The 27,899-nt window shown below is 43.1% G+C and overlaps 1 protein-coding gene across 8 annotated transcripts in view; it reads left to right on the top strand.

Annotated features, from left to right (window-relative positions):
* CACNA1C (calcium voltage-gated channel subunit alpha1 C) overlaps nucleotides 1-27,899 on the top strand; it is a 638,168-nt gene that overhangs the window by 494,270 nt on the left and 115,999 nt on the right. For all 8 annotated transcript variants that reach the window (XM_039546114.1, XM_039546165.1, XM_039546156.1 and 5 more), the window contains 6 exons: nucleotides 3,085-3,175; nucleotides 14,096-14,122; nucleotides 16,355-16,515; nucleotides 17,393-17,618; nucleotides 25,618-25,825; nucleotides 26,667-26,787. In XM_039546114.1, coding sequence (XP_039402048.1) covers nucleotides 3,085-3,175; nucleotides 14,096-14,122; nucleotides 16,355-16,515; nucleotides 17,393-17,618; nucleotides 25,618-25,825; nucleotides 26,667-26,787 — 834 coding nt within the window. The remainder of the gene's footprint in view (nucleotides 1-3,084; nucleotides 3,176-14,095; nucleotides 14,123-16,354; nucleotides 16,516-17,392; nucleotides 17,619-25,617; nucleotides 25,826-26,666; nucleotides 26,788-27,899) is intronic.

Genomic DNA, 27,899 nt, shown 5'->3' with positions numbered 1-27,899 from the left:
AGTATGATCAAATGTTAACCTTGTGGCTCGGTTTCTTTTTCAGTTTGCTTGGCGGTTTCTTGTGCATCAAAATATTAATCTAGTTGGTTTCTTGGGTTGTTTCTCCAAGCAAATAAGACAATAAGAGCAGATATGTTATTGTTGCCCCTTTTTGACCTAAGCAGCTAATCAAAGTTCAGGACCCTAGAAATGTTCTAGCTGGAAGTAGAAATGGATGGAGTCTGGTATTTTCTTTGTTGTAATCTTGTTTATGTACAAGGAATGTATAAGATCTTCCTTCTACAAACCCAGGAGAAAGAAAGAACAAAAGGAGCAGTTTCTTAGCTTACAGCCCCAAGCTTCTCTAGCCAGCAGACCCAAAGTCGCTCTCCTCTACCTTTTTTCCAGCATCACCCTGTGCTTACAGGCTACTGCTAGGCGTTCTAGCATTTTGCATCTGCCTCTCTGTTCTGGTCTTTTTCCGTCTGTTGTCTCCTCTCCCCTCCCACACTCACCCCTATCTAAAGCAATACTCACCCAAAAGCTCCTGGGCAGATTTCACCCACTCTTCTTGTTTTAAGTGAGGGCTTATGCTTACAGTAATGTTAATTGAATGGTGCATTCACACCTCTCAGTCTCAATGGAGTTTTAACTCAACCCATAACAAGATTTCACCCAGCTCATAAGATTATGTAAAGGAGTGGACACACTTGGAGCAATGCATTTGGTCATGTTGGAGGGAGTGCCACAGTGTCAAATATTTCATTCAGTGCCCAAAAACACAATCTAAAAAATTTAGCTCTCCATAAGAGACAAAGTAGAAATGCTAGAGATCGTTAGGTTGAAGAAGAGGGAAGACTGTGCACTGAAGCAAGAATACAGGATATGTTTGGAAGGGCCATCAGATCTCTCTCCAGCTGCTAAAAGAGAACCTGGTCTCATGGCCCATTGGACATCTCCTCAGTTGCAAATGCAGAGCATACCCTGAAGGACCATCAGGTTTATCTCCGGGTGTTAGTTTAGCTCTTGCTCTGGTGGCCCATCAGATGTCTGTCTTATTGCTAACAATAGCTGTGTTCTTAGTAATACACAACATGTTCTGACAGCCCATTAGATATCTTTCCAGCCGCTAATACACGGCATACTCTAAAGTCCCACTGACATCTGTTCAGCTGCTAACGTAGGTCATGTTCTGACACCCTGTCAGACATCTGTCCAACTCCTATCATGCCATTCAGCTTGAAGAGTCATTTCTTTGTCTTTAATTCATTTTGTGTATTTGGAAAGTAGGGAGGGAGGAAAGGCACATGGGGAGAAGTGCTATCCTTTGTGCCACACGACCTCAGACAGATATATGCTAAGGAGGTATTTTAATTCTCCAAACAAGGGACACAAGCAGTTACTCAGTTGGAGTTGTCTTGTTCCATGAACTCTTGGTGGAATGAAAGGTTTAGGGGATTAATAATGGTCTAGGAAGTCAGTCCCCTGTTCAAAAACAGATCAGGTAGATGTGGATTACAGTATAATGGCTGCTCAGTGACATGTATGTAATAAGTTAGTGGACTCAGCCGCATTCTTAATTGACAGGTGTTCACACAAAAACTCCACCACAGTCAGGATTCATTAGCTTCCTTGTTGGAAACTCTAGAAAGTCGGGCCAAAGATTGAATGGGCCATAGAAACTGAGCTACTCTCTCATTCCTAGAGATCCCATTCCTCCAGGTGTAAGGTTGAGGCACAATGGTGGGCTGTTTTGGGGAGGATCGCATCACTGCTGCTTGTGCTGTAGCTGCTTTTCAGATAACCGAGGACTTCAGTCACAAGAGCTGTGACTCTGGTACTTTTCAGCAGCACTCAGTTCACCAGAACATTTATTATTAATTTTAAAAAATGTAGACCATGCATAAATAAAGGAATTTTTTTAAAATGTTTCACTGTTAATCTCTTTGGTGGTTTTGCCAAATTTTCCCTCCAGTTTCCATTGATCCTATTTATAAACTTTCAAGGGACTAATTCACTGAAAGAAGCCGAGCAGCAGCTCTTGGCCCACACTTTTCTGATTGGGGAACTTGTGTATATACTTAAGCTATACCTGCCTGGCCTGACCTATGCAATAAGGCCACAGACTTGCTCAGCAAACTGCATAAGTAGGGCCCTACCAAATTCACGACAATAGAAAACGCATCACGGACCATGAATTCTGGCCTCCCCCGTGAAATCTGGCTATTGTAGAGGAGGGGCAGGACTAGCACCCCACCCAGAGGCTCCTACTCTGCACCAGGCTCCAGCTGCTAGTCCTGGCCAGGATGGGAAGGGATGGGACTTCCTCTTCCTCTGCAGGAGCTACTACTGGGGCCGGGTCAGACCCACCTCCAGGAACCTCCCCCAGCTGCAAGAAGCTCAACAGCTGCTGAGTGGGAGCCCAGCTCTGAAGGCAGCGCTGCCATCAGCAGCAGCCCGGCAGAACTAGCAGCTGGAGTTTGGCACAGAGTAGGAGCTCCTGGTTGGGACATCCTCAGCTCTGCCCCTTCCGGGCTCCAGGTCCAGTGCTCAGGGTCAAAGGGGCCTTGGGCTGGCTGTGTGTGGGGAGAGATGACCACAGCATCCTCTTGACCATGGCACCCACCCATAAGGCTGGCCCTGCTGCCCCCCAAGAAGTGGCAACCCATCCCCCATACCATGTGACCCTCATCTCTGTGCTGCTGCTGGCAGTGGAGCTGCCTTCAGAGCAGGGTGCCTGGCCAGCAGCCACCCTCCAGCAGTCCAGCTCTGAAGGCAGCACTTCAGAAGTAAATGACCCCCCTACAATAGCCTTACGACCCCACCACCACCACAACTCCCTTTTGGGTCAGGACCCCCATGGTTACAATACTGTAAAATTTCAGATTTAAACATCTGAAACCATGACATTTATTATTTTTAAAATCCTGTGACTGAAATTGATAAAAATGGACCATGAATTTGGTAGGGTGCAATGCATAAGGCTCAGATGTTGCTACTTAGAGTCCTTTGCTAAGCTGGCCCTTCTGTTGTCATTGGTTGCTAATAGATGTGTTGCAAAGTAATCACCAGCTCTTTGCTTTTTCTTCACTTTGACCTTTGCAGTGAGCATGCCTACAAGTGAGACTGAGTCCGTGAACACAGACAATGTGGCAGGAGCAGATATTGAAGGAGAAAACTGCGGTGCTAGGCTGGCGTGAGTACATATATAAAGATCTCGATGTTGCTTCTACTGCATGCGAGATTGATTTAAAGGGTTAAGTCCAAATATTTTAAATGCAAATATTTTAAATGCAAACTTAAGGGTTTTTAAACAAGAAAATGGTACGTGTTGAGTTACGAAACCTAATAGGCCACATTCTGATCTCAGTCAGGTAAATCCAGAGTGACTCTTGATCTCAGTGGAGGGATTTAGGATTTACACAGGTGTTAATTAAACCAGAATCAGGTGCACTATAAAAAGTACTGTTTCCATGGTCTTATCTACAAATGAAAATTAAAGCAGAATAAGGTAGGGTGTAAGTTTGAAGTGGATTACCTATTCCTGATTAACTTCATCTGAGGACACACTTATTCCAGAATAAGATTTTCAGAATAAGGCACTCTTATTCTGGAATATGAATGTCTGCACATGGAGTTAATCAGTAATAGCTATTCTGGAATCACTCCCCATGTAGACAAGCCCTATAATTTACTTTTTTTAAAGTTGATGAAAACCATTTTGTTTTGTTTTTTTAAATTAAACATTCTCCTGTATTGATAGATACCCAGACAGAATGACATTGTTCTAGCTAGCACGTGAGAACCAAAGCGTGAAACTGACTAGTCTGATTTAATGAGCTGAGTGACAGGCAGAAAGCGAGCAAACGTTATATATTATGTAAAATCATTTTGATATTCAGAATTCTTTCAGGTTTAATTACTTAAGGTGTTATTAATAAAACAGATAACATAATTTAAATATATATCTGTGGTCACTCACCTGCAAGCCTCAAGAGTTGCGGCATTGGGCCCCATATTTTTATTTTGAAAAGTGTCCATTTAAAAGTGATGGATCCAGATTCCAGAATTCTGGATATGTTCTCAGTTCAATGCACAGCGCTTTTATCAGGACTAATGGGATTTGCACTGCACATCAAGCTCTGATTACTGTACATAGCTTCTTATAAAAATGTTAATGATGACATAGAAGTACCTCAGTCAGAAAAAATGCTATGGGTCATAAAATCTATTGGGCACATATGCAAAATATGTGAGACAGTATTTCTGGAAGGTATTTAAAATATGTGCTGGACTATGGCATGCCCTTGTGTGAGTGCATAGCAGAGGGAAAAGGCATTTCCTCTCACCTTCTTGCATGGCTCTCACAAGGGCTGGTCACAATTGCAAGCAGAATGCTACATCAGTGTGCACCCAGGAGCATATGTCATGCCAAAGGGAGGAAGTGGTAGGTGGGATTATAAGTGACATCACTACCTCAATTGCCCTGCAGAACAGGCCCAGCACATCTGTGGTGCAGCCTGCACAGTCCCCTTGCAAACTGGAGAACTCAGGGAGGCAAAAATCTGCCCCAAGCTCCCTGGGACCTATACTATACAAGCATAATTTAGGCCCCATAATATTGGTCAGCAGTTGACACTATCTGTAATTATTTATCTGGTGTGCACAAAGTTATTTGCAAGTCCAGTTTGTTTTCATCACCCAGCTCACAAACCTCATGAAAAATTATTTATCCTTTTTCCTTATGCTCCCTCCATCTGTCTGCTGCATCCACCTGTTGTCTTTTGCATACGTAGATTGTGAGCTCTTCGTGGCAGGGACTGTCTCTAAAGTGCTTGTCACAGTGAGGTCCTTAGGCGTGAGCATAATACAAATAATAATAAAAATGGCAAGTGTATTATAATGTCTATATAGTCACCTATAATTTAATATTACAATGTGCATTCATATCATGCTTTTCATCCCAAAGGATCCTAAAACTCTTCATGGTCTGTGTATGTAGGGATCACTTTTCCAGCACTGAAGTGCAACCACCTTCAGGGTGAAAAGTGACGGCTATCTGAAAGTGCCAAGAGACACTGCACAGTCATGGGTTTAGGAAACATGAAGGATGACTTGTCCTATGTTGAAACTGCAGAGGGGATTTTGACAGCTAGAGTAGAATTACCTTAATTGGAAAGTGGCCAGGATACTGAGGCTAACACTCAGTTCTGTAGGTAATCAGGTTCTTAGATATATGTTTCTGTGGGGTGCAAAGTGGGCCTAAAATAGCCAGAAATGACCAGTGGAAAATTCCACTTTGCTAATTTCTGCTCCAGCTATCCGCCTACCTAAAGTGTAAGGACAGGACATGTCAGGGGAATTCCAGGGGCTGGGCATGGACAGGAAGGTGCATGGTGGAGCAAAGTTCCTTTACACCGTATCCTCAACTGCGGTGGAAATTAAGATAGGCCCATTGCTGTTCTAAGTTCCACCAGGGTTGGATAGCTGAGGATCAAGGAGGGAGATGCAGCTATCTCTCTGCAATTACCAGTCTCCACTATATCTGAGAACATCTCAAACATAGTGGGAAATTGAAGCCAATACAGTTTTATGGAGAGGGGGTTCACATTCCTTCCTCCAAAAAAAGACTAGAATCTCAGAAAACTTTTCTTTGGCCAAAAGAAGACTGGGTGCAGGTTCCTCTAGGCCCCATTAATACTGTTCCAAGCATCAGGGAAATGGAAGACGCTCCCTGCCACCAGGATAATAAGAGGCCACACCAGTGTGTTTGAAATCCAAACCCAAATCTGGACTGAGATCCACATTTTGCCAATGGTTCCTGTCTTAATAATGGGCCTGAACCAATAATCTGGATCTGAAAACTCTCCAACTTTAGATGCTTGGGCCCATCTCTAGTTTATTGCAGTTGTCATGTCTCCCTCTCAGGCAGCAACAAGTCTGAATTTCAGATTGTTAGGATGTACTAAATCCTGAAGTTCCTATTAAGTCCTTGTTCAATCCTCATGTAAGCCAAAATACCCCATGGAGCGTGTAAAAAATTATGTAAGAATTTCACAATTTGACCTATTAAGTTCAATGAGTGTATTCCTTGAGGAGAGGTTGAGTAAGGACTTCAGGATTTAGTCTGATAATAGGGAAGTAGTGATTAGTTCAATTTGTTCTAAAATACAGGGGCAATTCTTGTTTGAAAGATTCAGCATTCTTCATACAAGTCTATAGGGCCATATCTTCAGTTCCTAACAGGCTTTTTTTTGGCTCATTTGGCTTCCATTGAGCAATGCCCATTTACTCCATCTGAAGATCTGACCTGTACTTTTTAGCAGAACTTTGTGAGTTCATCTTTCCACTAGAATTTGCATGCACAAATGAAATAACTAGATGAGCTTTGTAAAGCTTCAGTTTGTCTTTTAGGCAAATTATCATTTCTACAAATCTGGTAAAATCTCAGTGGCAATGAGTCACTTTCGTCTTGTTATAAGCACATTTTTTCCCAGAGGGCAGAGATCATGCTGGGCAAACTACAACCGGACATGACAGGAGCAATAGGGAGATTTCAAGTCAAAGTTGATTTTTTTAGTGACATCCGGCTAAAGGGTATTTAACTCTGTCAGTTTGGCAAGTCAACCTCGCTATCAGAATGTACTTATGACCAGAGGAAGACATGCCCTTGGGAGAAGGAAAGGAAAAGCAATGTTATTAAAGATGACTTAGAATTACCGGATGTTCTTTCTGTTCTTATATGAAGTAGTAGAACCTTAAAAAAAGGTCTGTGAATGGCAGAAATATCAACACAAGAAGCCAATTCCAAGCATCTCTTTTGGAAATGGAAATCTCCCCTGACAGCCTTACCTGACTTCATGGAGATATGTTCTCAGTAAGATCAGGAGAGCACCCCTCCAGCAGAAGTAGTTTCCTGGTGAATCATCCTCCAAAGAAACCTCTATCTTCTATAGAACCTAAGCCTAGAGCAAGTGCCTTCTTCAGCTGAGCTGTCTGGAGTGATGCTAACCTTTGAACCAACAGAAGGAGTTCTAGGAAGAGTTAAATTTGGATTTCTTGATTTGGTTAATGTGCTTTACATCCAGTTTATCAAAACAAAAACAAAATATCTGTGTCAAATTCATCCCTGGGGTAATTCCATGGACATGAATGGAGTTATATCAGGGATGGGTTTGGCTCACAATGCCTAGGGTGGTTGTAATTCATATCAGTTTTTGGGACCGTTCTGAATTTGATAAGACTATCAAGAACCATCTACAAGCATCCCAAAACTTCTGCAGTGCCAACATGACATCACTCATACCATAATGTTGCCTCACATTGTGATAACATCTGCATTGAAATGGTAACACAACAGTTTTATCCCAAAGACAAAATTTGAAAGAGGTAACCCTAACCTTACCTCTGTCTCACCACAGCTGTGACTAACCTATTTTAAAAAGGTGCATTGAAATGTGTTTCCCACGATCTTCTGCAACAAATAAACTGGTGTTAAACCTAGACCTAGGAGCAATGGATTTTGGATTAAGGAGCAGCCTTAGTCACAGGGCTTCCCAGCAGTGAGTAATTTATCTGAGATGCTGCATATTTATCAGAAGATAATATGAATTTCCTACAGATATAACTTTAATTTGGAGCCCATGTTGTTGTAGCTTAGATTCCTGAGGTCATGTAGTGACCCATGCTTAATATTAGCCTCATTGGAACTGAATTTTGAACTAGGTGCATCCATGAAATCTGGTCCTCCAGTACAACTAGAAATACGCAGGGTGACATGAAGCTCTTGCTTTTATATGAGTGGCTGATCTATAGAAAAACCCTTGTTGAGACTCATGTTCCAGGAGGCTACAGTAGAGGGTTGAAGCATTTGAACTCAAAGGAAGAAACAGCTTCAAATGATCAGCTTTCATTGGAACAATCAGCCATTTGGCATTTTCCTCTTGGCCAGGATTTCCTTTCAATCCTGGTATAGTCCAACCGTTTTCCACGGGGGGGGGGAGGGGGGGTTTAAAACAAAAAAGCCAGAATAAAACAAAATAAATGAGCTACACAGGCTTTTCAATTGAATATGCTATGTCCTGAAAATCTTGTAAATAGTGAAAGCTCTTGGCAGCAGCTGATCCATCAGTGTATTTCCCTTGGTGCTTTTCCTTGTGCTCTTCTGGCTGGCAGAATAATTCCTTTGCAACTCCTAGAACAGTGGAGAAGGGGGAAGAGCTGATCACATGCAGGTTTGTTGTCTGCCACGGCTGCTGCTGTTCTGGGCTTGACAAGCAAATCGTGTCTGAAAAGATGCCTTTGCTGCTGCGAGATCTCTGGTCGCTGCCGCATCAGGAGCAATGGTAACAAATCTCTGCCAAAAACCCAGAAACTCACTGCTAAGTTCAGTCGGAAAATGCACAGGCTTGGCCCTTGTTTCTCTTTCTTGTCTATGACCCTCCCAAGTATCACAGCCTGGACCATTGGTACTCATGGCCAAAGCCCATTACCTCATGAGATGTGTGTATAGAGGACAGTAGGTTGGCTTTATAGAGGAGGATCCTTCACATTTCCAACTCTGTGACTAGCCTAAACCACCCCACCCCGCTCGCCCCTTGCTTCACAGTCAGGTCTAGAGTATCCGTTAGACTCCAAAACCCCTGTCTAGTTTCCCAGCCTGCGGTGTAACTCCTTGACTAGCAAATCACCTTAAGATTTCAGCAGGACGGATTTGGGGATAGATTGCACCCTCAGCACGTTTGCGAATGACACTAAGCTGGTGGGAGAGGTAGATACGCTGGAGGGTAGGGATAGGGTCCAGAGTGATCTAGACAAATTGGAGGATTGGGCCAAAAGAAATCTGATGGGGTTCAACAAGGACAATGCAGAGTCCTGAACTTAGGACGAAAGAATCCCATGCCCTGCTATGGGCTGGAGACCGGCTGGCTAAGCAGCAGTTCGGCAGAAAAGGACCTGGGGATTACAATGGACGAGAAGCTGGATATGAGTCAAATTGGGCTGCATTAGTAGGAGCATTGCTAGCAGATCAAAGGAAGTGATTATTTCCCTCTATTCAGCACTGGTGAAGCCACATCTGGAGTATTGCGTCTAGTTTTGGGGCCCCCACTACAGAAAGGCTGTGGATAAATTGGAAAGAGTCCAGGGGAGGGCAACAAAAATGATCAGGGGGCTGGGGCACATGACTTCTGGGGAGAGGCTGAAGGAACTGGGATTATTTAGTCTGTAGAAGCGAAGAGTGAGGGGGGATTTCATAGCAGCCTTCAACTACCTGAAGGAGGGTTCCAAAGAGGATGGAGCTAGGCTATTCTCAGTGGTGGCAGATGACAGAACAAGGAGCAATGGTCTCAAATTGTAGTGGGGAAGGTCTAGGTTGGATATTAGGAAACACTATTTCACTAGGGGGGTGGTGAAGCACTGGAATGGGTTACCTAGGGAGGTGGTGGAATCTCCATCCTTAGAGGTTTTTAAGGCCCGGCTTATCAAAGCCCTGGCTGGGATGATTTAGTTGGGGTTGGTCCTGCTTTGAGCAGGAGGTTGGACTAGATGACCTCCTGAGGTCTCTTCCAACCCTAATCTTCTTTGATTCTATGATTTTATGGAGATGCTCTGCTGGTTCTTACCACTGCTGGCCAGCAGCTATCACTCCAGTACAATTCAGTGCCCATCCAGTCAGGTTGGAGTTGCTCTTTAATTCCCGTGGAGTCAGAGCAATACTACAGTGAGAGAACAGGAAAGGAGAGATGGCATCAATCTCCAGGCATTGCTTCAGCTCACTGATTCTGCCAGGAGACTGAGTATAGTTGTCAAGTAAAGATCTTCCCATCAAGTCACAGTGGAGTCGTGGGAATATCTGAACCCGTATTAGAAGCAAAGTTAACTGTCCTTTTGTCATCAGTACTGTGTCCCAGTTTACTAGAAGCGTTTAGTTAATACACAAAGGGACAGTTACTATCATCACTTACATTTGTGCATCTCCACTGATGTTAATAGGGTTACACAGAATGTACCTGAAAGAAGAGCTTAGTTCAGTGACTGCCATAGGAATTACACAGGCACATCTGAGAGCAGAATTCATCTCTAACAATTTTACTAGCTTTATTGCTGGGTACATGCCTGAAACTGACTGACCTTCCTAAAGTGTCCTGCATTTGTGTCGCATGCATTTGTCGCATGAAAGGTATAAAATGGGATCTTTTGGTGGTTGTCTCTGTTTCAGGCATTCCAAAATCCTGAGTTGAAACAAGCAAGGAATTTTTGTAGGACCTTTAAATTAATCAGGAAAAAATGTTATCTGGAAAGTTTTGTTTTACTGTTTGACCATTAACTGCACCACTAACCTGTGTCATATCAACATGCAATCAGTGTCACAACACTAGGATTAGTGTTAAATCTGAGGACTGAACAATGCACCTCCTTGGATATGATGAATATCCCAAAAGTTTTGTACATCCTAGAGTTACAATAAGTGAATTTCTATGCCACTGTTGTTCTGAGAGCTTTTAGTTGTGTCCATGGGGGTTTGTAAGTAATAATAATTGGAGATATACCAATCTCCTAGAACTGGAAGGGACCTCGAAAGGTCATCGAGTCCAGCCCCCTGCCTTTCATCAGGAAGATAATTACTTAGGAGGTTATACAGTATAGTAGTAGCTGTGACCAAGGTTGGCAAATAATTGCATGGTTATATTTTGGTAAAATCTGTACACTGAGAATATCTGTACAATATCATGATTGATATTACATGCTTGGAGACCTGTAAGGTGTTCCCAGAATTGCTGTTCTGGTAGATGCACAGTTATATTGGTGCCTAAATCCTCCCCATTCTCAGTGCAATAGATTTTATTTCTGTATAGCTTTCATACCAGAGTATCACACATTTCTTCATAAACATCTTTCTGTTTGTCTCCTATGGAATACTTGGTGGTCTGATATGTGATGGTGTTGTGTAAAGGTTTTGTCAGTAAGAATCTGGGCTATAGCAGATTTCTGTGATTTATGCAGATCACCCTGAACTCATTAACTCTTTATACCCCACATACTATCTGTTATATGTTACAGATTTATGGAGATACAATTTTAGAAAAAGTTTTAGGGAATTAAAAACCAAACAGGGGACTATTTTGGCATCCTTCCTTCTTTAAACTTAGGTGAGTTAAACTATCATGAGTCTAACTCTACTCAGAGAGAGCTCTAAAAACATCTAATAATGATCTAAAATAGCTTTCCTGTATTTTAAATGTCAGGATTGTAAGGTCCAATATCTGAAGACCTTCCAGAGCTAGAAGTAAAAGTTGTGTTTCATTGGAAAACGAGGAAGCTCTCTTTCCCAGTGACATAAAGCTCTTAACATAATAGGGTTGTGAAGTATTGGTCTTAAACTCATCACTTTGTCCAGCACTAAATCTTGTCCACCCTGAACCTCAGGCAGGTGTAATTTTGCAGTGGCACAAAAGGTTTGTAACAAGGGACCAGAATCCAGTCTGTTGACAGCAATAGAAATAGACAGGGCCGCTCGGGGGGTGGGGCAAGTGGGGCAATTTGCCCAGGGCCCCACAGGGGCCCAGCAAACCCTGGCCCGGCGGCAGTCCGGGTCTTCGGCGGCATTTCGGCGGCAGGGGGCCCTTCAGTGCTGCCGAAGACGCAGAGCGACTGAAGGGCCACCGACACTGAAATACCGCCGAAGACCTAGACCGCCGCTGGGTGAGTACAAACGCTGCAGCTCCCCCACTTTGCCCCAGGCCCCCTGAATCCTCTGGGCGGCCCTGGAAATAGATATAACAGCATGTTTTTGTGTGAGAAGGATGACTGTGGTTCTGAAAGGCAGGAGGCCTGTGGTAGTAAGGGTCAGTTGAGAGGAGTGTTACGGACTAGCTGGCCTACTGTACATAATGTTTCCATGTTTGTAAAATCAATCGTATTATACAAGTTATGTTTTCAGGATTCACATTTCCCCCTTTTATTCTGGCTCTAGATAAAAATATCTTCTTCCTTCCCTGACCTGCGCTATAGATATATAGCACCCCTATGGGATAAACCTTCTGCCCTAGCAGAAGGGCATCCAAAGCAGTGGAAAGGTTATTAGCTAGCCTGACAGAGAAGTGAAGGCACTTTGCCGCAGCTCCTTGTGCATCAGAGATGTAATTATCACATGCATGATAAGTATAACACCTGCCACAACTTTTTGCCTACCTAAATAAAAGGTTCCTTAAATGCCACACAGCTCCCTTTTTTAGTAAAGCAAGAGGGACACTTGAATTCAGCCTGTGGGGTCCCCAGAGGTCTTTAAACTTCTGTCCTTCACCTTCCATTGGTCATCTCCCCCATGACATCTTCCTCTTTCCACCTCTCTCCCTTGTTCCTCCCTACCGTTCTCTAGGAGTGACCTCTCCTCTCATTCTCTGTGCATCTTTCTATCTCTCTCTTACACCCTTTGACTTCTTCCTTCCATTCTCTGTGACTTGTCCCTTGCTCTGACTGCGCTCTCTCTCTCCTATTGCATGTTCACAAATTCTGATTTGTTTTAGGTCATACTTTTAAAACATTCTTTAAAGCTGAACATTCATTAAATCTACATATTGTACAACCTATAGAGGTGGCTTTTCAAAACAAAACTTCTTCCAAATTACAGTATTTGGAACCTCATAATATTAAGGATGTACCTCATTACCCCATTCACTTTTAAGCTCCCATTGTTTTTTTCAGCAATGTATTATATTTAGAAGATACATTATTTCTTCTTCTTTAGAAAAAGATTTTTGTGGTGTTATCTATATTCACTGCAGGCTGGTGTGTGGCCTAGTCTTCCTTGCATATGACACAGCAGGAGAGATGCATTCAGTGCAGAGGATTTTTCTTTATTTGGACCATCTGCTGGTGAAATATGTTTCTATCTCTAAAATCCCTTCCAGATAAAGAAACTGACCCATTGGCATCTGGTCTGTCAGTGACAGAGCTCCCTGCACAGGGACAAAACCATTTTTAACATCACTATAAAAAGCATGGTTAAGAGATGGTTAAAACTCCATAATGATTTTGTCCCATCTATGCTAGCAGCTAAACAATTTTTAAGTGGGTTCAGGGGAACCTTTTGCTGACAACTATCATCAGCAGTGTATCAGTTTCCTTAGATGGAGCTTTAAGATGAGACGTTCCTGGGCAACTCAACAGAAATTTCTCACCGACTAGAGCATGTGCAGATTCCCCTTATGTTCTGAAGAGCTTTTATTTGGTTATTGTTGTTTTCCACAGCTACATTAAGGTCATTTAAACTTTACATTTGTGTGTTAATAGGCAGGGTAGTGTAATGATCAGAGAAAAGAATTGGGAGTCTATTCTTGGCTTTGCCTGTGACTTGCAGTAATTCACCTAGGTCATTAAACTTGGGTGCCTCAAATTAGACACTAAAATACATAGTTAGGATGAAAGTGGTTTGATTTTCCAGGGTGCTGAGCACCCGCAAATTCCACTGAAGTCAATGGAAACTGTGGGCTCTCAGTGCCTTTGTAAATCAGGCCACTTTCATTTACATGACTACATGTGACTGTAGGCATCCAAATTTGAAGTTGTTGGTCATAACCCTTTATACCTTAGTTTCAGCAAAACGAAGATGATATTTACCACCAACACCCTTTGCAAAGTGCTCCAAGAGCCTCAGGTGAAAGGTGCTATATAAAGGCAAAGTGTTAATATTTCTATATTAACATACATTTATTTCATATAAAAGTAAAATCCAGAGGACTCTAACTCTTCAATGACAAAAGGAAAAAGAAGAAGATGGTCACATTTGTATAAGATATTTGGTAACAGGATTATGGTAACCCTTGGCATCAGAATGACCTCTTAGATAACAGAAGGGCTGTTTCATTGATGATGTAGGTGACGGAATCCTCAGGTTCACATGGCACCACTCCTCCTCCTCTTACTAACAAGACTGTACTCTTCTTCTGCCAGGGCAACCACCAGTGGCGTGGATTGAGTTACAGTGTTCAAAGAGGAAAACAATATGCATTGGGAATCCATTGTGCTTATTTTTACTTCTTTCTATTGCTGTTCTCATGGAGGTCTAGAGTGTACAGTTCACTTAGAAGCACTAACAGTAACTCTTATCTTTCAGGCATCGGATCTCCAAATCTAAGTTTAGGTGAGTAAAATATAGTATATTTTTTTTTGTCATTCCACTGGTTTTGTATCCCACCTTTTAAAATAATCTTTCACTGTCACCATAGCACATGAATAGTTCTAAGCTATTCCCAGTGTTGATAGATTTTAGTCAATCATCCACCAAAATCAGTGACTATTTTACTTAATATTAGACTGAAATAAGGCCCAAGAGTTAGAGGTGACACTTATCTCGGACATTCACATTTGCTGGTGTGTTGGCTCAGCTCCTGAAAGCTTCCCCATTGGTAACATTGGGTCATAAAATTATAGAAAGCTAGAGATAGACCAGTTAGATCATCAGCTGATATTCATTCCACTGAAAGGCCAACACAAGGGCCTGCTTTTCATAGCACTGGGTAGTGTTCTGTTCTCTTTAGTTGTAAATGTCTCAAGAGATAGAGCTTCCATGTTAAATTAGGCTTCATCCCACCACTGCACAGAGTTGGAATCTTTTACCTTTTTGTAGCAGGATCCACAGAGTTTCCCTACTGGATGTTTGATTCTTAATAATTTATCAGCTTTTAGAAATGTGTAGAGGGCGTGGGCTGACCAGACATATACTTATACTGCCAGAATTTACTCCATCATGCTTATAAATATATACTTGTTCATTGTGAAAAAGGTTTCCAGTCCATTTCCCTCTCCTGTATGTGACCCATATTAGCTTCATGGCTTTGAATTCTAAGTCCAGCGAGACTTCTAACACAAGAATTTTATAAGAAATTTTTTGGCTTCCTCAATAATTGAGACAGGAAAACTGCTGTTTTCTTCCTCATACACAAAATATGACTAATAATGTAGAATCGTCATATTAACCCATGCACATACACACAAGTACACGTGAATGCACATGTACAGTACATGCATGCTGACACATGTAGACACACAGGAAAGCATAAGTATTCCTATATGCATGTACATGTGCGTATAGCGCGCGCACACACACACACTCATGCATGTACACACACATTTTGGACTAGATGAAGGCTGGAAAACAAGACCACAGCATTAACGCTATTTGATCCTCACGCACTTCTTCCTGATGATTTCAAAGTATCTCTATTACCCAAGCACTACAATCATTTTCTCACTTTTCAAAAATAACACTTCTAGACTCTCTTCCACTTGAGCGCACACAAACTACTTGTGTTTCGTAGAAAATTTTTTAGTATTTTACCTAGCTAACAAAGATGGACAGCTGAGTACCTGGTAAAAATTTTCTGTAAGATTCTTAAGCAGTTGTGGAGTATTTGGATCTGGCTTTAGTGTGTCTAGGTGCTGAACTCTGTCCTAGCACAAGGTCACTGCTTACCACTGGCCAGGGAATGAGAGAGACAGATCTAGCCATGAAAAGTTCCCATGCCACTTTGTCATGTAATATATATATAATAAAAACTATTAGATGTATTGTACAGTGCCAAGAGTTGCCTGGAAACTGGTTGCTAAGCAAGTTAAATTCTGAAGAGTAGGAGGTGTATAATTAGCTTTAAATACCTTCTGTGGTTAGTAATTACCCTCAGAAATCAGTGTGACACTCATGAGGGGCTGTGTTCATGGAAGGCATAATTTAAAGGGGTACTGTTTATTAGCAAATGGCATCCTTATCAACAGGCACAGGGGAAGATGTTGAGGTCCCTCATGGATCTCAAAGAAAATAGACTTTTTTGTGACATTGTTTTCAGTACAGAGTTGGCTGTCTTATTGGGCCTGATACTGATAGGTGCTGAGCACCTGACATTCCCACTCTTTTCTGAGACTCACAAGCACACGGCACCTCTCTGGGGGCCTCGATTCCAGGCCCATTGTAGGCAACGAAAGACTTTCAAAGTTGACTTCAGTGGGCACTGGATCTGACCCATGACCAGCCCCACAGTTATTCAATAAAGAAAAGCTTACTGTTTCTGTGGAAAACAAGAAATCTCTAGAGGCCTTTTCTTTCTGGTCAGCACATGCGTCCTCTTACCAAGACTCAAAGGGCTCGTCCACCTGAGAATCTTAGTACTTTGTTTAGAACCATGTTTTGTTCAGACATTGTGGTCACCCTGAGCAGTAGTGGAGACTCTCTCCCAGCATGGATTTAAAAGCCTTTCACTGTCATCACTTCAGACTCCATAATACACCTGAATGAAAGCTGGAGGGCTTAACTGAGGGATTTGCAATGGCTTACACATCCCCATTTTTTTCATCCCTTTTTTCTTTCTCCCGTTTCAAGCCGCTACTGGCGCCGGTGGAACAGGTTCTGCAGGAGAAAGTGCCGAGCTGCTGTCAAGTCCAATATTTTCTACTGGCTGGTGATCTTCCTTGTGTTTCTCAACACCCTTACCATCGCCTCTGAACATTACAACCAGCCAGACTGGCTTACAGAGGTCCAAGGTGAGATGAGGCAGGTGGTTCTGCTTGCTGTCCTTTTAACCAAGGGACAAACAAACTTACAGGGAAGGAGAAAGAGAAAGAAAGAGTTAATGAGGTCTGATGACCCAGTATTTGAAATCCCAGCCTTGAACTACAAACAAATACAAACACAATCCTCTATTTGCAGAGGATGCTAGACAGTATCTTAAATACATGACTGCATTATGAGAAGCCTCAGAGAACACTGAGGACTCAGCTGTTAGGAGCCAGCTATCTACCAGCTAGAGAGTTCCTTTAGATCCAGGTGAGGTCACATAGTCGGAGTTTACTGCTATCTGTGTATGCAGTACTTGGGCTGCCAGTTTAAGAGTAGATTCTCAGGGCTGTAAGTTCCCCAGTTTGTCACTCAAATGGCATTTATGATACATTCTGGTTACAAGGGAAGTGAGAAGGGAGGAATGATTTATGAAGTTCCCTTTAGTCTAAGAAATAAACAGCTGAATCCTCAGTGGAAATGAGAGCAGCTGAAAGGCTGAATTAAACAACAGCAGATAACACGGCAGCCAATAGCTGTAACCTGTACATCGGAAGATGACAAGTGTGACAGGAGGTTGTGCATTGGAAAGCGCAGTTCCTGTCAAGGAGGTTATACAGCTGTGTAGTACATGCATGTAGGAAGTGTTGTGATTGAAACCAGGGCTTCTATGCAAAACATTTTCATGCACGGATTGCCAGCACATAGGCCCACTTCCTTGGCTGCATGCTGAGCTGAGTCTTCTCTCTTTTCACTCTGACCTCAGCTGTATTGCTGGTAGTAGTGGGTGGGATTTTTGGTGGTGGTGGTGGTGGTGGTTTTGGGTTAAATTATAATAATTATTCTTTATCTGTTTTTCATGAGACACTGCCAATAAGGTGCTGCTAGCTCTTTTCACGGCAGAGATGCTGCTGAAGATGTACAGCTTAGGTCTCCAGGCCTACTTTGTATCTCTCTTCAACCGCTTTGACTGCTTTATTGTTTGTGGAGGAATCCTGGAGACCATCCTGGTGGAGACCAAGATCATGTCACCGCTGGGCATCTCGGTGTTGAGATGCGTCCGACTCCTGAGAATATTTAAAATCACAAGGTACTTCTGTTTTCTGTGGAAGCCAATTTTGGGGATGAAGCAGGGACAGGCCTAGGAGCACTACCATCATGGACAAATATGGTACTTGATATCTGTTCCGCACACACATGTATCCAAATCACTGGTCTCCTTGCAGCTCCATTCCATCCATTATCCTACCTACTTCTTCGTATAAACCATTTCTTCCTCCAAAGGGCATCTGCTCAGTCATCTGCGGTGTGTATCTTTGGCAGTACAGTGGTTTCTGGAGAGTAGCTGAGAACTAAAGGCACCTGTACACGATTGAGCAGAAACAGACACCTTTTGGGGGGAATGGGAGATGGGAAGGGAGCAAGAAACAGCTGAGCAGATATTCCATAGCCAAAGCGGAGCAGTTTGAGACTGGCCTGTTGATAGGGGATTTAGGATGCTTGTGTGCCTTATGCCAGGGTAAGGATGTCCTTGGGATGGAGATATCAGCTCATTCATAGGGAAGAAATGGGAGAAGTCAGAGTGAGGAGTTCATTGAGAATTGATCCCCTTTCTATACAGACTGGGGAGTTGTAAAGATTGGAGGCACGTCCATAGGCGCTGACTTCGTGGGTGCTCTGGGGCTGGAGCACATACGGGAAAAAAATGGTGGGTTCTGAGCACCCACCAGCAGCTCCCGTGTCAATGCTTCCCTCTCCCCCCAGTGCCTCCCACTCACCGACGGCTCTGCCAATCAGTGCCTCCCCCGCCTCCCAGCACCTCCTGCTCTATGCAATCAGCTGTTCCACAGTGTGCAGGAGGTGCTGGGGGGAAGGGATGGAATGGGGGCAGGAAGAGGCAGGGTGGGGTGGGAGCAGGGGCTTGGGGGAAGGGGTGGAAAAGGGGCAGGACCCGGGGTGGAGCGGGGGTCAAACACCCCCAGGAACCAAAAAGTCAGCACCTATGGGTACCTCACTTGAAGAAACGGGAAACCATCCTCCTGGGTGATTAGCAAGGCTGGTTGGAAGCACTTTAAACTAAGCAGGTTAATGTATTAAAATATGGGAAGATGTTATCCACCAAGCTGCGTCTTTTAAGGTTCCCTGTCAAATCAAAAAGAAATTGGCATGTGCCCTTTTTTTGCTGCTTTATGGTGACTAAAGGAGGCCTGAAATGCTGCGTTAAATGGGAAAAAAGCTGATCGAGAAGCCCATTGCCAACCCGAGCAGCCACAACAATGGGCAGACCAGGGAGTGGACCCTGGCGGCTTCCTTCCCCCCAGTCCCTATGGAGAGAAGCACGGTGTCAGCCCTAGCAGCAACAGAGAGAGGACTATATCCACTTCCTCCTCCCATTACAGTTCCTCCCTCAGAGGAGGGGAGCCCCACACTGGCAGCAGCAACTGAGACCTTCTTCAAGCTCTTTTTTTTTTCATTCCCTTCTTTCTCTCCCTCCCTCTCCACAAAGGCACAATGCCTCCTAGGCAGTGATTCTGTTCCCTCCTGTAATCACGTACTGCAAAACACAAACGTGATATAGCAGGACTTTGCCAGCTTGAGGTGAAGTCACAGGAAATGTCAGCTTCCGACTCATCCAGATTTAGTATCTCCATATAAATTCGTGGGGGGAATAGCTCATTGGTTTGAGCATTGGCCTGTTAAACCCAGGGTTGTGAGTTCAATTCTTGAGGGAGCCATTTATGGATTTGGGAATTGGTCCTGCTTTGAACAGGGAGTTGAGCTAGCTGACCTCCTGAGGTCCCTTCCAACCCTAATAATCTATGATTCTATGTAAGTGATCACTTGATGAAGAAGGGGGTCTGGGGCTCACCCATATGGGCTTCCAGTCAGCACTTTGTAAAAGCTTCAATTGTGGGGGTGAAACCATGGGTTTTCCAGCAGACTCAGGTATGAAAATGGCCCTACAATCATTTTAAACTTCCAGAAGGAGATCTCTGTGAAAACTGAGATAAAAACATAGAGCACAGGAAAAGCAAGACCAGATCTGGAAGACGTTCAAGATGGCAAAGCTGTGCTGCAGACAAAAACAACTGACTTGGATGCCAGATTAGTATAAGGTTTTACCCTGAATTTAACAGCCATTATAGAATCCAAAAAAATGAAAAACACCTTTGAAGTTTCTATGGTTCAGCTTACTGCCAAGGGTGGATGGCTTTCAAGGTCAGATGTCAAGGGCTGAAAAGAAGTTTATAGCCATAGAGACAGTTCAGAGATTGGCCAAGGCAAGGCTGCGACTATTCAAAAGGAAGGTGGCCTATTTAGAAGAGTCAGCTGAAGATACATGGAATAGGAACTAGCAAAAATAAACTATTAGATTCAGCCTCCCGGGAGGAATGGAGAGCCCAGATCTACAGAGTTTGTCTTCTTTCTGGATCCCAGGCAAAGGCAAAGGGTGACAAAATTTAATTAGATATGGCTCATCGAGCTCTGGGCCGAATTTCTAAGGAAGGTGCCTGTCCCAGGCCTAAGTTAATAGGATGCAGGTAGGCCATCCTACCAGCAGGTTTTACTGAAAAAGAAGTAACACATGATGAAGAGGAAGAGTTGTTTGTTCAGGACTCTTCTCCACTCCTGCAGAGAGAGAACAATTTGTTAGTCTCTAAGGTGCCACAAGTACTCCTGTTCTTTTTTTTAGAGAGAGAACAGTTTACAATCCTGCTAGGAGAATTCTTTGTAAAAAGGGGCATAGATGTGGAACCTTTTGCCTAGAAATCCAGAGAGTGTTTAAGGGAACTCAGACCCTTACCTCTGGAAATTAGAAAGAAACACTGAAATATGCCAAGACCCTGCTTCTTGTGAGTGTTCTTTCTAGTAGAGCTGCCAGTTTTCCCATTCTTCACTCAGCTCTAAACACAGTGATGATTTAGTGTCATTAACATTATAGACACTGGTGGAATAAGCCACATGCATGGAATGATAATAAAGTAAGATACCATCCCAGAAAGTGCAGAAGGGCAGAAAAGATGACAGTGTAATGCAATATGTCAAATATATATTTCTGTCTGACGTGCAGACATATTCGACATAGAAATAGTGATAATCAAGAGGATAAAGAGAGGCACAAATCATGGAAAATATGATGTCTAAGTATATCTTAGACAACTTAATCTTCATATATTTATGTGAATTTTCCATGATAAGTATCAAGTGTAGACAAACTCTCAATGCATCAAAAATATGCACATATATGAAAAGCGTGACTACTACTCCATAATACCATAGAGCAAATAAAAACACAGTTGAATGAATATCCCATAGTTTTGGGAACCACTCTTAGAATTTCAAGAGCAAACATTACTTTGAAGATTATAAATAATCATCAGAATTATTTCATGACATAAATTAAGAAGCAGCAGTATAATCTGTTTGTTTTGTTCTCTCTAATTTTTACAGTGTTGTACAGAATATCTTCCCGTGCTGAGAGAAGTCAAATGACTGTCAAATGAGCTATCCTAGATGGCTTTATAAAACCCTATATTTATTCCTTTATATAAACTGAAAAGTAATCCATTTATTCCTAACTATAAACTTAGATTCATATGTTAAAGCTAAGTCCTGCCACTGGATGTCCATGGTTGATTTTCTATTAAGTCAATGAGGGTTCTTATACCTCCTGCAGGTATCACAAAAGCCATAGTTGAAGGTGTATAAAGACAGGGAAGAAGAATCTTGGGACTTTCAAAGCACAATACTGGGAATCAGGACTCCTGATTTTAGTCCAAGCTCTTCAGTGGATTCTGTGTGTGGTCTTGGGCAAGCCACTTCTCTGTACTTTAATTCCTCCAGTTGAAAGCTGGGGTTAACAACAGTACTGGCCTACCTCACAGGGGTTTTGTGAGGCTTAGTTCATTAATGTTTGTAAACTGCTTTGAGATCCTCAAGTGTTATAGAAGTGCAAACTGACAATTCATTTCTTAGTCCTGATGGCGAAAGCAAGAATGGTTTTCTCCTTTACAGCTCGGTTTCTGCTGCTTGTTGCTGAAATGAATTCAAATATGTGTATGTATGATATCACAGATTGTTGCCATGAAAATTACTGTGATGTCACAGGCATAGCATTTTTTTTATTTATTTATTTTGGCTGTATGATTATAGAAGAGGAGAAAATGGGGGGTAAGGGTCCTTTTTCAAAATCCACTGCAATATGTTTGAATACTCCAGGCCAAATCCATTCCTGGGTGACTCCACTGAGCTAGTTGAGTTACTCCAAGGATGGCTTTGACCCTCATGGTTTGGGTTTGTTCCTGAACCAGCTAAAGTTAAGCTATAAGGGGTTACTCTGGATGTACACTATGGAAAAGGTTGAGTTTAGGTCAGGTTTAGCTCACACACAATAGCTATAACATAATAAACTTGAGCCCTGCTCCTGGTCAAGACAAACCCTCACTATGCAAACCTGTTTTCTGAATGGCTAGTTTAATTTTGTGCTGATGTCATACTTGGGTTTAAATCCTCACAGGAGTGCAGGTAAGACATCACTATCATCTCAGTTATTTACTTTGAAGTTTTAATGTCCCATAATAAAATGAATCTGGAGTGCTGACACATCTATAAGAATTATAAAGAAATGTTGACCAGATAAATGGCTAAGCAGTTGGGCCCAAATCCAGCAATGCCTTTAAGCACCTGTGTAATTTTAAGCAAGTCAGTGAGACTATTCACATGCTTTAAGTTACACATGCATTAGGGGCTTTGCTGTATTGCAAACTAAAGGGGTTGTGCCTTAACTGAAATTATCTGAACTGGAGGAGTTTGATGTGCAGGGAGATACTCTGGAACTGCTTAATCTCTGGTGTAACTCCACTGAATTTAATGGAGTTACACCAGGTGTGAATTTAGCCCTCTTTCTAGTTCACTCGCTCTTCCTCCCAAAGTGTAAAAGTATGTGAGCTGTAAGTGTGAACGGAGATGGGAAAAGCTGTTAATTGCACATCCACTGAGGAAGCTTGGTGATGTTGATCCCACAGCTTCAGTAGATTTACCTTACTTCTTCAGTTTTGTGTTGCCCATCTTTCTAATTGCAGTGAAACTTTAAAGCAACCTAGCCTCCTTGCAGCACTGCCGCTGGACGGAGGGAAACACAACATTTCTCTTTGATGCTCAGCCACTTGAGATGAGCTGGTTGCTAAACTTCAGAGGAAAGGTCCACATCCCCCTCCAGACCTGGCCACCAATCTTTGCAAAGTAACTGAGCCTCTCTGATGTTTCCCTCCCCCATGAAAAAGGAAAGCAGCTCCTTTTGCCTTGTTTTCTTAGAACAGTTGGTTAATGGCATCCAATTCCACTCTGTTTGTTGTAATGATAGGGAAGGCACCGTGTTCATTTGGGGTAAAAGTCATTCCTATGCAGAAAGCCAACACAAGGTCTGTGCGCCATTTAAATGCCACTTAAACCCTATTTTAAGTGGTTAATGGGACTTGAGTGGTGCACGGGCTGTGTGCTGGCCCTTTATATAGGTGTTAATTTCCCCATTAGTGATCATATGTGAAATTTACTGAAGTATAGAGTTTAGAGATTAAAAACAACTGTTAGCTCACCTTCTTCCTTGACTAATGTAGAATTAGAAAATATCACCTGCTCTCTTGGAATGCTTATGTGAAACAAGTGATAGGTCGATACTGGAAGAACCTCCCTGTTAGTGCCTTTTAGGTGTAAATCTTCAGAGGTGCCTGAGGTTTTCACCATATGACTCCAGTTGGATTCAATAGGATTAAATCAGGGATTAATATGTTCTTACATCCCAGTCTACCTAAGGTACTTAAATCCTCCCCCCTCCACCCCCGCTACCATAGTATCTTGGTTGCCTCATAGTCTTTATTGTATTTATCCCATAACGCTCCTCTGAGGTAGGGAAGTGCTATTATGCCCATTTTACAAAAAAGGAACTGAGGCAGAGAGACTAAGTAGCTTGCCCAAGGTTACACTGAAAATCTGCAGTAGAGCATCCAAATGAACCCAGGACTGTCAATTCCTAGCCGAGTGCCCTGGATCATCAACCAAGATGGTAGGCACCTGAGTACAGATTGTTGGCATTCCTGTGGTTCAAACCTTTTTTCGGTGCTTTAAATCTGGGGAGAGGGGCTAATGAATGTAATATTTCTCTGTTTGTGTGTGGTTAGAATTAGCATTCCAACAACGCAGGACTATTCTGCTGTGCCCTCCTACAGTTAGGGAAGCTCAAATGAAAGCTCATCCAAGGGATACACGGTGACCTAAAATCTAAAGAGTCATGCTCAGAGAATGTGCCAGGCCACTCACATGGGATTTAATGCTCTTCTGGTGCCTGATCCATAAGCAGAAGGAATGGACTCCCTCATCATAAGACAGGAGGTATAGAGCTGCTGATGCCTGCTCCCCTCCTATCTATGCCTATGTAGAAGATGTGACTGGAACTTCAGAACGAGACTTGAGTCCACAATAGCTGCTGTAGAATGGACAGTATTGGCCACCTTCTGGGTGAGGAGGTATGCAGGGGGAATCACTTATTAGTAGAGTAAACAAAGGATGAAGGATCTGAAGATGGAAGGCAGATTGACAGATCATGACTGGACGCTATGGAGGATGTGCAACTTGTTGAGACCTAACCGTGTGTGTGATTAGAGGGAGTGATTAAAGGATAACAGGTTTCAGGTCAGCTCTGCTGTCAGACCCATAACTGCTGCTGTTGGGGTAACACTGGTATAGGAAACGGGGCCACCGCAAAGCTTGAAGTGGAGTGGGAGGTATCCAGCAGCCAAGAGGGCAGCATGGAAGCTGCTTCAGAGTGGACAGTCTGTGTCCCATAATGCAGCCTGTTTTCACGCCAGTGCCGTTCTGTAGTTTGGTGCAGAGGGAATGCAAAGTACGGCCACAGCCCATCTTCACCTGTTCCCTTTGGACCACCGTGAGCCCCCAGGCAGTTTGGATGCTCTCCTGAATGGGCACACAATGGGTTGAAGGCACTTTGCAACGTCTCCACTCTGACCCCATCACTGATATATGAATACAGTGGGCGGGGAGGAGAATTGCCAATCCTATCAATTTAACACTAGTTGTTTTAATAGCTGCAGTCAAAATTGCATATCATTATATAAAAGGGTTTGGAATGTAGGGTTTGGAACTGTCACAAACAGTTTATTCTTCTGTCAGTAATTGCAATAAATGGGCTTCATCTTAGTAATGTCCATGAAATTTATGCCTGTCTCAAAAGCTTTTTAAAAATGTTCTGTTGATTTTTAACATTGGGATCCAACTGGCACCAAGGTACCAGGGTAATATTAGAAAATGTCAAGCTGGAGGTAGTTAGGAGCTTTTTAAAGATGTACTGAGGCAATGTAATGAGTTAGATGCATAAAGAACAGTGGTAGTGTGCAGTTCGCAGAAGCAAAAGGCAAAGGAATTGTTGAGGGCCTGAATCTGAGATCACACCAATGCATCTCTGGAGTATCTCCGCTGAGGGCAATGTAGTTACACTATTGAAAACCGGTGTGGGAGGAGGAGATGGCCCTGAGTATCTACCCCAGTCTTCCAAACACCAGAAAGCTCAGCAGCCTCCATCCAAGATTGAGCACACACATGCACACACCAGATTTTGGACAAATCTGTATTTGCATCCAAATAGTTTCCCCATCTGTTCTTGTCCGTTATTACAGAGCCATTCTCTGGAGTCAGGTATTCTGGCTGCTGTACCAGCTGTGAGTGTTGTAATGAGGTTGGTTAGAATGTAACTCACTGAAGCAGCAAGAACTAATCATTGTATATTGATAAGAGATTTGCAGTGCGTTAGTCTGAGAGCACTGCAGTAATCTTCTGTCTGTGTGTGTGGCTGGGGGCGGCGGGGAATTGTGTACGTACACGTGTGGTAGTAAAATTACTCATTTACTGCAGTAGGTCTCATTATCTCAGGGAAGCACATGGATGATTCACTGCTTAACAGGGTGTTTGGAAATGCTTGTTTATATGCAGCAGGCAGCCTGAAACAATATCTGATGCAGTCCATGAGCACCTGCCCTGGGAAACGAATCTTAACCGCCTCTCTTTGGCTCCCGTAGGTATTGGAACTCCTTGAGTAACCTAGTGGCTTCGCTGCTGAACTCAGTCCGCTCCATCGCTTCCCTGTTGCTGCTTCTCTTCCTCTTCATCATCATCTTCTCGCTCCTGGGAATGCAGCTCTTTGGGGGCAAGTTTAACTTTGATGAGATGCAAACCAAGAGGAGCACGTTCGATAACTTCCCCCAGTCCCTCCTCACGGTGTTTCAGGTATGAGTCCCAACAGTTCCAGCAAGGAATTGACAGTCTGCTCATGTGTGGCCCCTGTTGGGGTGAGAAGGGCCTGGATCATTCCTGTGCAGACTGGTATTCAGTGAGACTGGAGATTAAATTAGTCTGCTGCAGAAAGTGATCCATGACCACAAGTTCTGCAGCTGCTGAGATGGAGGCCAAGGTTAGGAACTGAGCTGAATTCCATCTATAGCAGAGGTCAAACTTCATGTGCCTAGCTTGGTGAGGCCAGAGGATAGGCACTGCCCTGTCAAAGGCTAGCAAATTGCAGTGTAGCCCTGCATTAGTTCTCTGCCCTAACAAAGTACTGCTGGGTCTGAGAGAAAGAGGTTCAAGAAAACCAGAATGTGAATCTAGTATCTATATTCTGAGTACAGCTTTGCAAATGTTCATAAAAGAGCAGAGGTATAGCTAGCTTGTGTCCATGGTGAGGGGAAGTGAAAATCACCTGCTATACAGAGGTATAGGTAGCTGTGACTTACTCCGCTGTGCTGAGCATTCTGTTCCAGCACTCAGTTCAGCAGTCTGACTGATGCAAACAGGCACACCATGGCATCATATGGAAATGGCCAGGAAACCTGAACACAGATGGCTTGGATATCTGCCTGGCTTTAGTGGTCAGACCTCATGGGGACATCTGGACATTCAGAGCACAGGCCCTCTCAGCTCCTTTTTGTTTTCTGGTTGGATACATCCACCAGTCTGAGTCCCCCAGGGAGTTTCTCTAGGAGAGGGTGGGGTTTCTTTGTTATCATGGGGTTTTCAGGTTTGTTTTGTGGTCTAACATTGTGTCCCTTATTGGTGGGAATGTGTCATTTAGATCCTGACTGGGGAGGACTGGAATTCGGTGATGTATGATGGGATCATGGCTTATGGCGGCCCCTCTTTTCCAGGAATGTTGGTCTGTATTTACTTCATCATCCTTTTCATCTGCGGAAACTGTATCCTTTGATGCTACCTTTTCTCCAGGAAGGGCTGCATTTAAAACCATGTTTTACTACCTTATTGTGTCAGGGGAATATGAATTTCATGAGTGTCACCTTTACAGTTTACTTGGCTCTGCATTTTGGCTTCTGACAGCTAAAAATCAATGCCATCTAATGAATTTTAACTGATACTAAGACTTTCAGTTGTCAGAGCAGGGTAAGGCCAAACCAATATCCAAATACCATTTTGGTTTAATTCCATCATCCTTTTGTTCACCAGACCTTAGTCCTTACCTTGTCCAGAAACTAAACTGTGTACCTACTTACTGTATTTGCAGTGTATTTTTTGCTTTAATTTATTCCATTATTATTTTTATACACCCCATGTGGAACAAATATATATGTAGTTTACAGTATACAGTGTACAAATGCTATAAAAGTAGCATGTTTTACAGATTAGATTTTATGTAATATCCTACATTAACTCATTTATAAACCAATGTGATAGAGATCTCCTTTCCTATATTACAGTCTATTTGTATAACAGATATAAAAACTCTATACCCTGTTATCTATAGGTCAGAGCTGGTGTTGAGCACCCTTAACACCTATTGACTTCAGTGGGGATTGAAGGTACTGATCACACTCCAGGAGATATTCAGCACATCGCACAGCGGGCCCTGTGTATATGGAACACAGCTGTCCTTTCCACTTGAGTTTGCATGAAGTACATGACTGTAGATCTGTCCTAAATCCCTGTCTGCTATTAGTTCCTTCTGGTTTAGTTTGTGTTCCCCTAATGGATGATCCCCTCCCCAGAGATGATACATTTTTCCTGCTGATTCTTCTGCGCGATCACCTTGTAGACTCATCCCAACCCCTTTGACCTTCCTTCATAATTTAGATCTCTCAGACCCTGATGTCTGACATCTCCATTGCCCTGTGCTGCCCTCTCTTCAAAGTGAGATAGTGCAGTCCCATTTATCTGAAGGTCGAGGGAGGCAGTTTGTCATCTTAGAAAAGGTTGCAATTCAGGTCCCCCTGTAAACAGTGAAAAGGAAAACATCAGCCAGCTTTGCAAGCCAGCTGGCTTTGGAAGGCTGCATTTTGGGCCCTTGACCCCACAG

This window comes from Mauremys reevesii, linkage group 1, assembly GCF_016161935.1.
Source record: "Mauremys reevesii isolate NIE-2019 linkage group 1, ASM1616193v1, whole genome shotgun sequence".
Lineage (NCBI taxonomy): Eukaryota > Metazoa > Chordata > Testudines > Geoemydidae > Mauremys > Mauremys reevesii.
Note: the sequence above shows the minus strand (reverse complement) of the source record. Positions and strands in the feature narration are given on the sequence as shown.